The sequence below is a fragment of the Stigmatopora argus genome, chromosome 21, assembly GCF_051989625.1.
Source record: "Stigmatopora argus isolate UIUO_Sarg chromosome 21, RoL_Sarg_1.0, whole genome shotgun sequence".
NCBI classification, from domain to species: Eukaryota; Metazoa; Chordata; class Actinopteri; order Syngnathiformes; family Syngnathidae; genus Stigmatopora; species Stigmatopora argus.
Window position 1 is genome coordinate 1,741,302 of NC_135407.1, and position 11,199 is coordinate 1,752,500.

General features: G+C 41.8%; 2 protein-coding genes across 3 annotated transcripts in view; one reads left to right on the top strand and one right to left on the bottom strand.

Moving 5' to 3' along the window:
* Positions 1-483: 483 nt before the first annotated feature.
* Positions 484-8,254, bottom strand: LOC144066957 (cell adhesion molecule CEACAM5-like). Of its 2 annotated transcripts, none has more exons than XM_077590393.1 (10): positions 8,110-8,254; positions 7,718-8,047; positions 6,409-6,575; positions 6,207-6,333; positions 5,377-5,655; positions 3,736-4,014; positions 2,475-2,729; positions 2,269-2,386; positions 1,184-1,223; positions 484-1,060 (listed from the first exon to the last, which is right to left on the bottom strand). In XM_077590393.1, the coding sequence occupies exons 1-9, from the start codon at positions 8,153-8,155 to the stop codon at positions 1,205-1,207; spliced, it is 1,620 nt and encodes a 539-aa protein (XP_077446519.1). In that variant the 5' UTR covers positions 8,156-8,254; the 3' UTR covers positions 484-1,060; positions 1,184-1,204. The 2 variants fall into 2 exon arrangements, with proteins under 2 accessions (XP_077446519.1, XP_077446520.1); XM_077590394.1 differs by having other exon boundaries at positions 484-1,093.
* The window catches only part of LOC144066960 (uncharacterized), a 14,413-nt gene continuing 5,053 nt past the window's right edge, over positions 1,840-11,199 (top strand). Inside the window, exons 1-5 of the mRNA XM_077590396.1 lie at positions 1,840-2,415; positions 5,361-5,670; positions 5,836-6,357; positions 6,503-6,600; positions 8,618-8,738. Coding sequence (XP_077446522.1) covers positions 8,630-8,738 — 109 coding nt within the window. The 5' untranslated portion in view covers positions 1,840-2,415; positions 5,361-5,670; positions 5,836-6,357; positions 6,503-6,600; positions 8,618-8,629. The remainder of the gene's footprint in view (positions 2,416-5,360; positions 5,671-5,835; positions 6,358-6,502; positions 6,601-8,617; positions 8,739-11,199) is intronic.

Sequence of the window (11,199 nt, forward strand, 5' to 3'; positions counted from 1 at the left end):
TGCATCGAGCCAGGTGTATATTTGTGGGCTTCTGGCAGTGGGCGGGGCTGAAACATAGCAGTCAGGTGACTTAAGGGGGAAACGGAGCAGGCAAATTGAAGACGACAAAACAAAACATGACCCTGGGAAGGAAGTAGTGTTGCACCAATACTGTTTTTTTGGGGGGAACTCTGTGTGTATTGATACCATATTTTTGGTGAAAATTTACCATTTCTTATTCTTTTAATACTAAATGACTGCATACTCATTTGAAAGTATAAGTTGTTGCAATCATGGTTTGCTAAACTAACTCATTGCCTTGCCATTAATGGTGATAAACGTCCAATGCATTCGCTTCAAATGGATTGGACGTTTACTGATGGTAAATTCATTGAAATATAATGAGAAAAAGGATGATTGGACAAGTGCTCCTTTTTTTACGGTGACGTGTGTAGCTGGGTTGAAAGTTGATCTGGAAAATCATATGACTGTTAGTTCTTAGTATTTATTAATTATCAGTACCGATGCTAGCATCGGTGGAACACTACTGGGAAGCACTTTTTTGTCAAGCTATTTTTGACGGCTTTTTGGAACTTTTTGGGTGCGTGATTTCAATTTTTCCTCTATTGTCAAGTTTTTGAACTATTGTATGACTATAGTATGACTTTATTTTTACTGCCAATTCACATTGTGTTATGGTAGTTGATTAAAGCTTGACACCCAGCAGCATCAATGGCAGCGAATGTCTTCGAATATGTGCTTGTTTTATTTGAAAAAAATAAAACTACCACGCAATGAATTGACTGCAATTGTCAGCTATACGTTTTTTTTTTAAGATGCAGCTTCTTGTAGGGGGAAAAAACTTGACATGCAGGGGAACAATTGAGATCTTTTTTCAAATGACGCACCCAAAAACGGTTGTCAGACCTAAAAAAAAAAATAAAAAAATAAAAAAAAATTCATACAGATGCCCCAGCTAGGACATTCTTGCAACAAAGCAAATAAAAGTTGACCGTTGTGGCCAAGGTATGACGGCTATCCCTCGTCGAGCAGCTGAATCCGATGCCGGGAGTGGAAACTCCTGCACGCACAAACGTCGAAGTATTCTTTACTGCTGTTATGCAAGCATTTGGGTATTGAAGGGTAACCACGGCAACGCAACTGACATCAACACTCACAGAAAGACAAATGCGCACTTACTTACCAGTAGTGTGTGCAAAGTTCACTAGTACGGCGACTGCACCCTAGACACACAAAATAAAGATGAGCAAAAACGTAATTAATCAATAGTTAACCTTTATAGGGCAAGTCACTATTTTTACTCATTTAAACATTTAATATATCATTCACTCTGTTTTTTAATGATTAGTTATGTCATTTTTTTCTTAATTTAGGTGATTTTTTGGGGCCATTTTTGGGTGACCTTACAAGATTAGTACACCTAATTGCAGAAAATGAATGACGAAAAATGATATGTTAACATTCATTAAATTCAAAATAATTGTAAGGTATTGAAGTGCAAATGAAAACCAAATTTATTGGAAAATGCAGTTTCTGTAAAATATCTAAACTTTTCATTTTGCGGCATTTATAAGTCACGTTTTATGCTTATTTTGGGGTGGGTGGCATTTCTGTGTCTCACTTTCTATGGATTTTGGTTCACTTCCTATTAATTTAGGGTCATTTAGTTGATTTGGGGCATTTTCACGAGAAACTGACACTGGCTGGTAAAATGTTGGTGTATTTTTTGGGTGTAAATGACTTTATATAGTATTCAAATGAGTGCCATATAGGTTCTTTGTATACATAAGAAACATCACTGTATTACTTTGTGTAGTGAGGGTGAGCATAATGTTGACACACTGCAAGGAATGTGGTCAGGCAGCCAAATTAGCCATCGGAAAGGTGACAGTTGGGACCCAGGACAATGAACTACGTGGTTTTTTTTTACGTGGTTGCCATTGTTGGCAATAATTATCCAATCCATTTGAACCCTAGTGCCATTAATGGGTGTGTTCACTGTCAATTGAACTTTAAACTAAACTGTATTGATTCTGGTGCATTTATGTGTCACTCTGTTCATTTTAAGGCATTTCCTATTCATTTTTTTTGTTATGTTAATTCTTATTGATTTTTGCGTATCTGTATTTTGGGCATTTACGGGTGTCACTTTACATTTAGATTGACGGTCCCAATGTAAATCATCATCAATGATCTAGAATGGATCTTTTCAAGAAGTTTTTTGCTAACTACCACAAGGCATAATCTCTGAAAATGGCGTGTACTTACGGAACTTTCTGCCTACAGTAAAGGACCAGGCCGATGGCGAGGCCCAACGCGGCCAAGACGCCGATGATGATTCCCGCGATGGCGCCGTCCGACAGACCTTCATCCATCGTGCCCTCCTCTGCATACGCACACAAATAGGAAGTAGCGGTGAGTCCGTGGCGAACTCCCAAAATAACCCAAGCGGGCGGACCCATGCGTGTGACCACCTTTGACAGACAGGTTGTGCATGTAGACGGCGGTCTTTCCAGTGACGTTGTTGCTCGCCTGGCACGTGTACGTGCCCGTGTTTTTGTGGTTGGCCTCGGCGATGGTGTACGTGGAGGTCTTGATGGGGGTCAGCGTTCCGTTGAATTTCCAGGTGAAGCTTGCGGGTGGCAGCGAGGCGGCCGAGCAGCGTAGGTTGACGCCGTCCCCCACCTCCACCGCGCTCTCGCCGCTCACCTTCACCTCCTCGGGACCGACTACGCACGGGAAAAAAGAGAAGGGAATGAGAGCGTTTACAGATATGGCCGTCGTCACTGATAATACTTAGCGTATAGCACGTATCTTATAGCGTATTCATAATCCTAATCACGACGCTTTTTCAAATGTTTAAAGTCACTACACTTTGTTTTCAAATTTTTTCCTTTTAATCTAAATGTAAACATTATAGGCTAAATCTCAGACCCTTTTAATTTTTAATCTAACCTCAGCCATGGTCAAGCTAGCTTAGTTAGCGAAAAGGTCAAGCTATTTTAGTTAGCGAAAAGGTCAAGATATCTTAGTTAGCGAAAGGTCAAGCTAGCTTAGTTAGCGAAAGGTCAAGCTAGCTTAGTTAGCGAAAGGTGAAGCTAGCGAAAGGTCAAGCTAGCTTAGTTAGCGAAAGGTCAAGCTAGCCTAGTTAGCGATAGATCAAGCTAGCTTAGTTAGGGAAAGGTCAAGCTAGCTTGGTTAGCGAAAGGTCAAGCTAGCCTAGTTAGTGATAGGTCAAGCTAGCTTAGTTAGCGAAAGCAAGCTACATTTAATTTAATTACGTCATTTTTACACAATCGGAATGGGGTAAAATCGCTTTGTTCATTTATTTGAACTGAATTGAATGCTTTTATTGTCATTATACAAGTATAATGAAATTGAAAGCTTCACCACAAAGTGCACAAATAACAACAACAAACAAACAGACAAATAAATATGTAATAAATATGAATTAATAAGTAGTCACAACATAAATAAGTAAGGAAGTGCGCAAATTACAAACAAAAAACTAACGGATAAATAATCAATCAATAATAATAAATATTCAAAAAAGAAGTAATAAATAAACAACCCTATCAATGGCTGTGATACGTGATCACTTCATCCAGTTGCAATGGATTTGACGTATATTGCTGTCAATTTCCCTGATTTGTTTCCAGATGTCTGGCGAGTCGCCGATACATACGTTTGTAAAAAAAATAAAAACGCCATCGTGGCTGGCAATAGCGCACTTACAGTTAACGACCATCTGGTAGGCGGCCTTTTCGGCGCTGGCGGCGTTAGCCAGGCGGCACTCGTAGCGGCCGTTGTCGTCCCGCCGCAGCGGCTTGAAGCTGATCCAAGTGCCGTCAGGCGCGGCCCCCACGTGGGCCGGGAGGGGCTTGCCGTTTTTCAGCCACGTCCTCTCGGTCACGGCGCCCGCCGCCGCCCGGCAGCTCAGGTTGGCCGAGCTGTTGCCAGCCAATAGGATGGCACCGGCTGGCGGGTGGCTCATCTGCACGCCCGACACCGGCTCTGAAAAGACGGACGACGGCATTTTAGATTTTACACCAAATGATGAAAAATACATTCAAAAAATAGAATTAAAAAAATGAAAGCACGCAAATGCATGCATGAAAATATAAGCAAAAATGAGGCAAGTCAAAATTGATCAAAACAAAGTAAAATGTATATAAAAGTACACCAAATTATAAATAATCTAGATAAAAGTATGAAAAAATATTTGTACAAAATCTTATCTTAATAGATAGAATAGATGAGGAATACAAGAAATAAAATAATTCAAACAACAAAAAATGTAAATGAGAACAACAAAATAAAATCTAACCTAAAATATATTCAAAATAATGAAAGTCTATCAATAAAGCAGACCCGGACGATCACAAGGTTGGGCTAAAACGTACTACGGCACGCCTTGACCATTTTAATCCTGGCAAAACAACGCAAAATACACAGACTACAAGCCCCGCCCCCTGCCCCACACACACACACAGATTCCGGTTGAGCAGGTTTTCCAGAAGCAGTCGAGAAATGAATGCCACACCTAACGAGTGGCTTCCTGACTCCATTTTACAGCTCCAGTAAACTTTTATAAGGCACACGTTGGCTGCCATTGACGTTCAATCCCAGTCCAATGGGATTGGGCGTCTAGAGCCGTCAGTGGCACTGAAACATTTGGATTCACCACCAGTACAAGCGGTTTAAAAGAATCTATCATTGTCAATGGCAGGCTATTGGTACAATGGAGTACTAGGGGCCCAAAAATAGGCCTATGAGAATAAAGATAACAAAGGTTATACATTGTAATTTAACCAGAATGAAGTTGTCTTTATTGTTGGAACCTTCCGAGAAAAAAACAGTTGTAATTTTACGAGATTAAAGTCATAATTTGCAAGAATAAAGTAATATTGCAACATTAAAATTGCACTAATTTGATGTTTAATTTATACACTGGATTTATGAACTATGAAAAAAAGTAGTATGAGATTAAAGTCATAATTTACAAGAATAAAGTAATATTGCAACATTAAAATTGCACTAATTTGATGTTTAATTTATACACTGGATTTATGAACTATGGAAAAAAAGTAATATGAGATGAAAGTCATAATTTCAGAGAATAAAGTTGCAATATTATGAGGTTTCAATTATACAGCATAGGATTATGTGGCTAATTATGTAATCCCACAGAAAAAAAAGGTTTGATATTTTGAGACTTTCTGAGATTGTCATCACGTTACAATATATTTTGACTTTATTCTCGTAACATTATCACCTTTTTCTGGGAACATTATGACTGATGTGGTGATGTCATGACATACAAATCCTCATAATAATCCTCAAATTTGTGTGTATTGCAGAAAACGTGCGACTTACCCACGACACTGAAGGAGACCACGGCCGAGGCGGCGACTCTCTTGGTCTTGGCGTTGGTGGCCTTGCAGCTGTACTGGTTGACTTTATTCCACTGGGGTTGGCCCTGGATCACTTTGAGGGTCAGATTGGCCCCAGCGCCAGCCAACAGGGTCCCGTTCCGGTACCAGGCCAAAGCGGCGGGCGGGTTGGACCGCGAGGCGCACGTCAAGTTGAAGTCGGAGCCGCCCTTGACGAAGCGCGGCGGGTTCGGCGGTGCGACCGTCACCTTGTCGGGACCGTCTGGGCACAACGCGGGTAGGTAACGTTTACCGACACTTGGGAAAATCGAGCGTCATACGCGGTTATATGGTTAAAAGCTCAAAAGTCGTGGCGTGGGTGGAGCCTCGGGTCGATTTCAATTGAAACAACAACTTTATAGAGCACTCATTCAAACATTGACCAAATTGACATTGTTTTTAGGAGGCCGGAACCTGAAGTGACCAATAAATGCCAGCAGAATGAACAGGAACTGACTCGACAACAATCGAAATTGACCCGGAAATCCCCCAAATCAAGAGGACACGACTTTGAAACGCCGCAATACCAATGGAAAGTGACACCGAAATGACTTGGAAACACTCAAGAATGGAATTCATCTCAACAGAAAGTTATTAAATGCAGAAAGTGAGCCCATATGAACAAGAACTGACATAAAACGTCAACAAATAATGACCAAAGTCAACAAAAAGTGACCAATGTCAACGGTAGTGACTGGAAATGCCCCCATTAGATTAGATGGGACCCCCTAGCGCCGTCAACGCCACCGAAAGATGACAAAGCGTGCTACTCACAGAAGACAGGCAGAGTGAAGGGGGCGCTCTTTTTCGTCTCCAGCTTGTTGGCGGCGCTGCAGACGACGGGTCGAGCTAGGTCGGTGCGCAGCAACCGCACGATGGTCAGCTGGCTGCTGAACTCGCTCTAAAGGGCAAAATGTGAGCCACGGTGAGAACCGGGCGGGGCCCGGCGAAGCCCGGCGGGGCGGCGGACTCGGACCTCCTCCACGTCTAGCCGTCCGCCGACGGGAGTGGCGATGGGTACAGTGCCGTTGAGCCAGGTGAATTTGAGGAAGGAACCTTCTGCCTTGCAGGTCAGGACCACCGTGCTGTTGTGCTCCAGGGCTTCGGCAACGTTGGCGCTCACCACCACGCCGGAGACGGGTTCTAAACCACAAGTCATCTTGTCACGGTATTGTTCTTTTCTCTCCTTGTCTTTAGAATTCCTTCTTACTTTCGGCATTTTCCCACTTTTTTTTCTTAACATTTTCATTACATAAATCTTCCTTTCATACGTCGTGCCTCCGTTTTTATGCATTATACAGTGGTACCTCGACATACGAGCAATTTGAGATGCGAGTAAAATTTGGAGTAGATATTTATTTTGAGATACGAGACAAATCTTGATATACGAGTAGATAGCGGACGCGACAGGCTGCTCATAAGAACATCATGGCCACTGTCTTTCCCGTCGCAACTCCCTCGTTGTAATGTCTCTGCGATCACTTTTTTTTTTTCACGGTAGTCATTGAGAATGGCGTATATACTACTTCTCGTTGGCAAGTGGCCGTGCGTTATCCTATTGTGAGGACATTTGAGTGCATCATTATGGGAATATTTTGAAGGGAAGACAAAAGCAAACAATCCTCGATAGGTTGCATCTGAAAGTCAGGGTGGAGGCGGGGCAAATAGAGCCAACCAAGGAGAAGAAAGGTATCAAAATGTCAAACAAAATTTGAATTAATTTTAGTGTTAGGTTAGATTAAACTTATTTTTGAGTGTGTCTGCATTGTAATCCAAGTTCATTTAAATTTGTTTGTTATGTTACGAGCGCGTTGCCGTGCAAAATGTGCATTTTTCTTCCCATTTTTTTGTTTTGTTTTATACATCTTACTTCCTTCCTTGGACAATCTGATCTAAAGATAACAATTCTTGCGCAATCGAAACATCTGAACCATCAAGACGTCAACGATTCCGCCAAATTCAGAAAGCTTCTCCACACACAAATTGTTCGGCAAATTGGCTTAAGCGTTCTTTTCTTTAACGTACTTTGGTAAACGTAGGAAATGACATCATCCCCAATTGGCAGAGTCAGATTGGGAGAAAAGTTGAGAATGGACGGGGGGGGGCCGCGCCCCAAAAACCGACAGAATTTTTTGAATTTTTCCCGAGCCCAACGTAGCCCCGCCCCCTGGGAAAGGCGCATTTCGCCGCAGCTAATGGACGGCTTCTTCTTTTTCCGGGAGATTCCTTTCAAACCGTCCAAGAAAAGAATGGAAAGGAGGGACGGCGTCGGCGAGGCGACTCACCGAGCACACGCAGCTGGGTCTCGCCAGTTTCGGTTTCGCTGTTGTTCTTTATCACGTTGATTCGAAAGTCTCCGCTGTCGTCGGCGGTGATGGCGCTCAGGGTGAGCGTGCCGCTCACGGGGTCCACGCCAACGCGGCCCCGGTAGGGATCGTTGACTTTTTGTCCTTGGGGACCCAAGGTGATCACGTGGATCTGCTCCTCCCCGTTGTGGAAATTCCAGATTAGGAAAACGTAGTCGGGCTTTGTTAGCAGCGTCCGCAAGGTCACGTTCTTCCCGGCCTCCGCATCCACGGGGCCCGGCGGCAGAATGTCGCGTGCCGTCGCCGCCGCTAGGGGGCAAAAGCGGGGGTCAGCGGGACCCGAGCGGACGGAACCCAACTTGCGCGCTTACCCGACAAGGCGAGCAGGAGCGTCGCGATCGCCGTCGTCGCCGTCATAGTCGTCCGGAGAGCAGGAGAAAATGCGGGCACTGGGAATGGCTTCTCCACGGACACACCCAGGCAGGCGCACAGGTGAGCCCCTCCCCCACTCCGTTAGGGGGGCGGAGCCTGCCTGCCGCTCACTCCCCAAATAATGACTCATTCACAAATTCTTTTCAGGCTGACAGACAAGTGGGAGGGGCTACCTGCTTGCCTCCATCTTCTTCAAGTTAACCCATTGGCTGCCATTTACGACAATAAACGTCCAACCCGTTTTGGGAGCGGCTGGCTGGCATCAATGGGTCAATCAGCCACTTAAATCAGTCACTCACTCCCAGTCCAAAAAGACATGGATTAGCGTCAATGGCAACAAATTATTTCACGTATAGAAACCTGTTTTATTTATTTGGCGTTCCAAGTCACTTTTTCTTATTTATTTCAAATAGTTTGACTCGATGTACTGTTGTTCTATTTTCATAGTTTGCCCTGCTGATGGTTGCCAGACGTAACGGTCCCGTTGACGTGGATAGACGCCGAATCGTGTGTCTCCGAAAACCATTTCCAAGAAGAAACCAGTCCTCTCAACTCACAGGGACAACTGGTTAGTGAGATTTGTTCCCATTATTAACTTTTTAACCAGAGTTGCTTGAAAAAAACTTTTAATGGCGGGGTACCCTTTCACTTTGGCATTCAAAATACGTTCAGCCCTCAAAATAACGAAAGGCATCAAAGTCCATTCCCCTGTTAGTACAATAGTGGCTGTAACGTCGTCTCTGAAATGAACATTGATTGCCATTGACAGATATAGGCGTCCAATCTATTTTCAACTTTGTTCAGCTAATGACCTTCAACTCGTTTTAAGACAAATGACTATGTCTAGCAGTGTTAAAAATGCTATTTACTACCTTACTAGCATTTCTGTTATCATTTTGTGTTATTGTATATTTATAGTTAAGAAAAAAAAGTATATATACAGGGGCGTTTTAGTCATGGGCAAGGGAAGTTTGCAAAGGGAGGCCCCAAGCGTTTGTAAAGTGTCCCTGCATCCAGTCTAAAACGCTTTTTTTCACACTGTAACCAATTTTTATTTGATGTGGTTGATCATTTCACATCACCAAAGTCCAGGAGTAGTGTTTTAAATTCAATCCAGAACTCAACTTAATGCTGAGTGTAAAAAAGTAAAAAAATAAATAAAAAAACTGCTACACTATTATCACTAAATTCAGCTTGTTAATTTCAAATATATATATATTTTTTTATTTAAATGTTCTCTATTTTTGTAATTCAAGGTTTGTCCAGTTCACATTTATAGATACTCTTCACTTGGGCTCAAAATGTTATCTTTTTAAAAATGATACTATTTAAAAGAACATAGAGACCTATAAGACAAGACCTACATTTGTATTTAAGCGTGTATTTATAGTTATACATATTTATATATATATATATATATATATTTATATATATATATATATATATATATTTTTAATATATATATATATATTTATATATTTTATATATATATAAAAATATATATATTATATATATATATATTTATATATATATATAATATAATATATAAATATATATATTTATATGTATATATAAAATATATAAATATATATATACACATATATATATTTATATATATATATATAAATATATATATTTATATATTATATATTATATATAATATATATTTATATATTTTATATATATATATAAATATATATATATATATACAGCTCACATTTATCTCGACGTAGCATGTGCGCAGTGGGCGGAGCTTCCTCGGAAGTAGGGGAAAACGACACTTCTCGAGAAACGGGAGTTGGTAGTCTTCCACCGAATAATCGTTTGTCGGTGATATTGAATGGCCATTGGGTTCCTGTCGAATACAACCAAACTGTTCTTCACAACAACAGTGTAATAGCACGTAAAATTCAGTCACTCTTTCCCGTGCCACTAGAGGGAGCCCACCCACCCCTGGTGGTGCCGGTGCTGCATTTTACAAAGCACTGACACAAAGAATTCTGCAAAAAAAATTAATAATTAAAAAAAAAATTCAGTGGCTAAGTGGCAATTGCGTCATGTCAAGCACATGATGACATCATCTTGATGGGGCGGGGCTAGGGATGAGTCACTTCATTTGCTGCTTGGTATAAAATAGAGCCCACTTTCTTTTTCTTTTTTCTAGTCAGAGGCGAGCGAGCGAGCGAGCGAGCGGGTGGGCGGCGGGGGTCGGCGTCCGATGACTCAGGTGATGTGTCATACTATAAAGGGGAACTTTCACATCTGTCCACAAACACACTCGTACTCTTCACACACACTCATGCCGGACACTTATGACACCTGGACTTGCGACAACATGAAACGTAAGTTTGAGCTTTTTAACACTTTCAGCGCCGTTAACAATGCGAGGTGTCCAATTTACCTTGAAATGATTTTGTCACTAGTGGCCATGCCGGCCGGGGCGGCCATGTTGGTAGGGGCGATGGAAGGTCTTTTCATGCTTAAGATGGGAATTGAAATGAGTTTTTATTGGTAGATGTCCAATCCATTAGAACCGGGAATCTGGTGCGGATGTCTTTTTAACTGGACTCCGTGGTGTATGTCACAGACAGCCATCTTGGAACAGAGGACTTCTTTGGTGGGTTGTATTGATTTAAAATGAAAATTCTTCGAACTCTGTACATTTCTAACAACACATTTACAAACAATTTTGGTTGATGGTGATGGGCGTCCAATCATCCTCCTCCTGTGAATTTCTAAATAAGTTTGCCATTAGTCAGCGTCAAATTCTTGCTAAATGGGAGGTTCATGTAGTCTCCAACTGGGTAACAAAATGATGCCTGTTGTCTTATCACCATACTTTCTTTTCTAAGTGTCTTTTTGGTGCCACCACCAAAACGATTCTGTTTTCAATTAAGCCCAGCGTTATTAGGTCGCCGCTTTGCGTCGGCTGCAAGCGGGTCACGTGACGGCAAAAAGCTGCAAAAAGGTCTCATTAAAATGCGAGCATGTTTTGTCAGGACTTGGCAAACGAGTGAAAGGGAACGCGT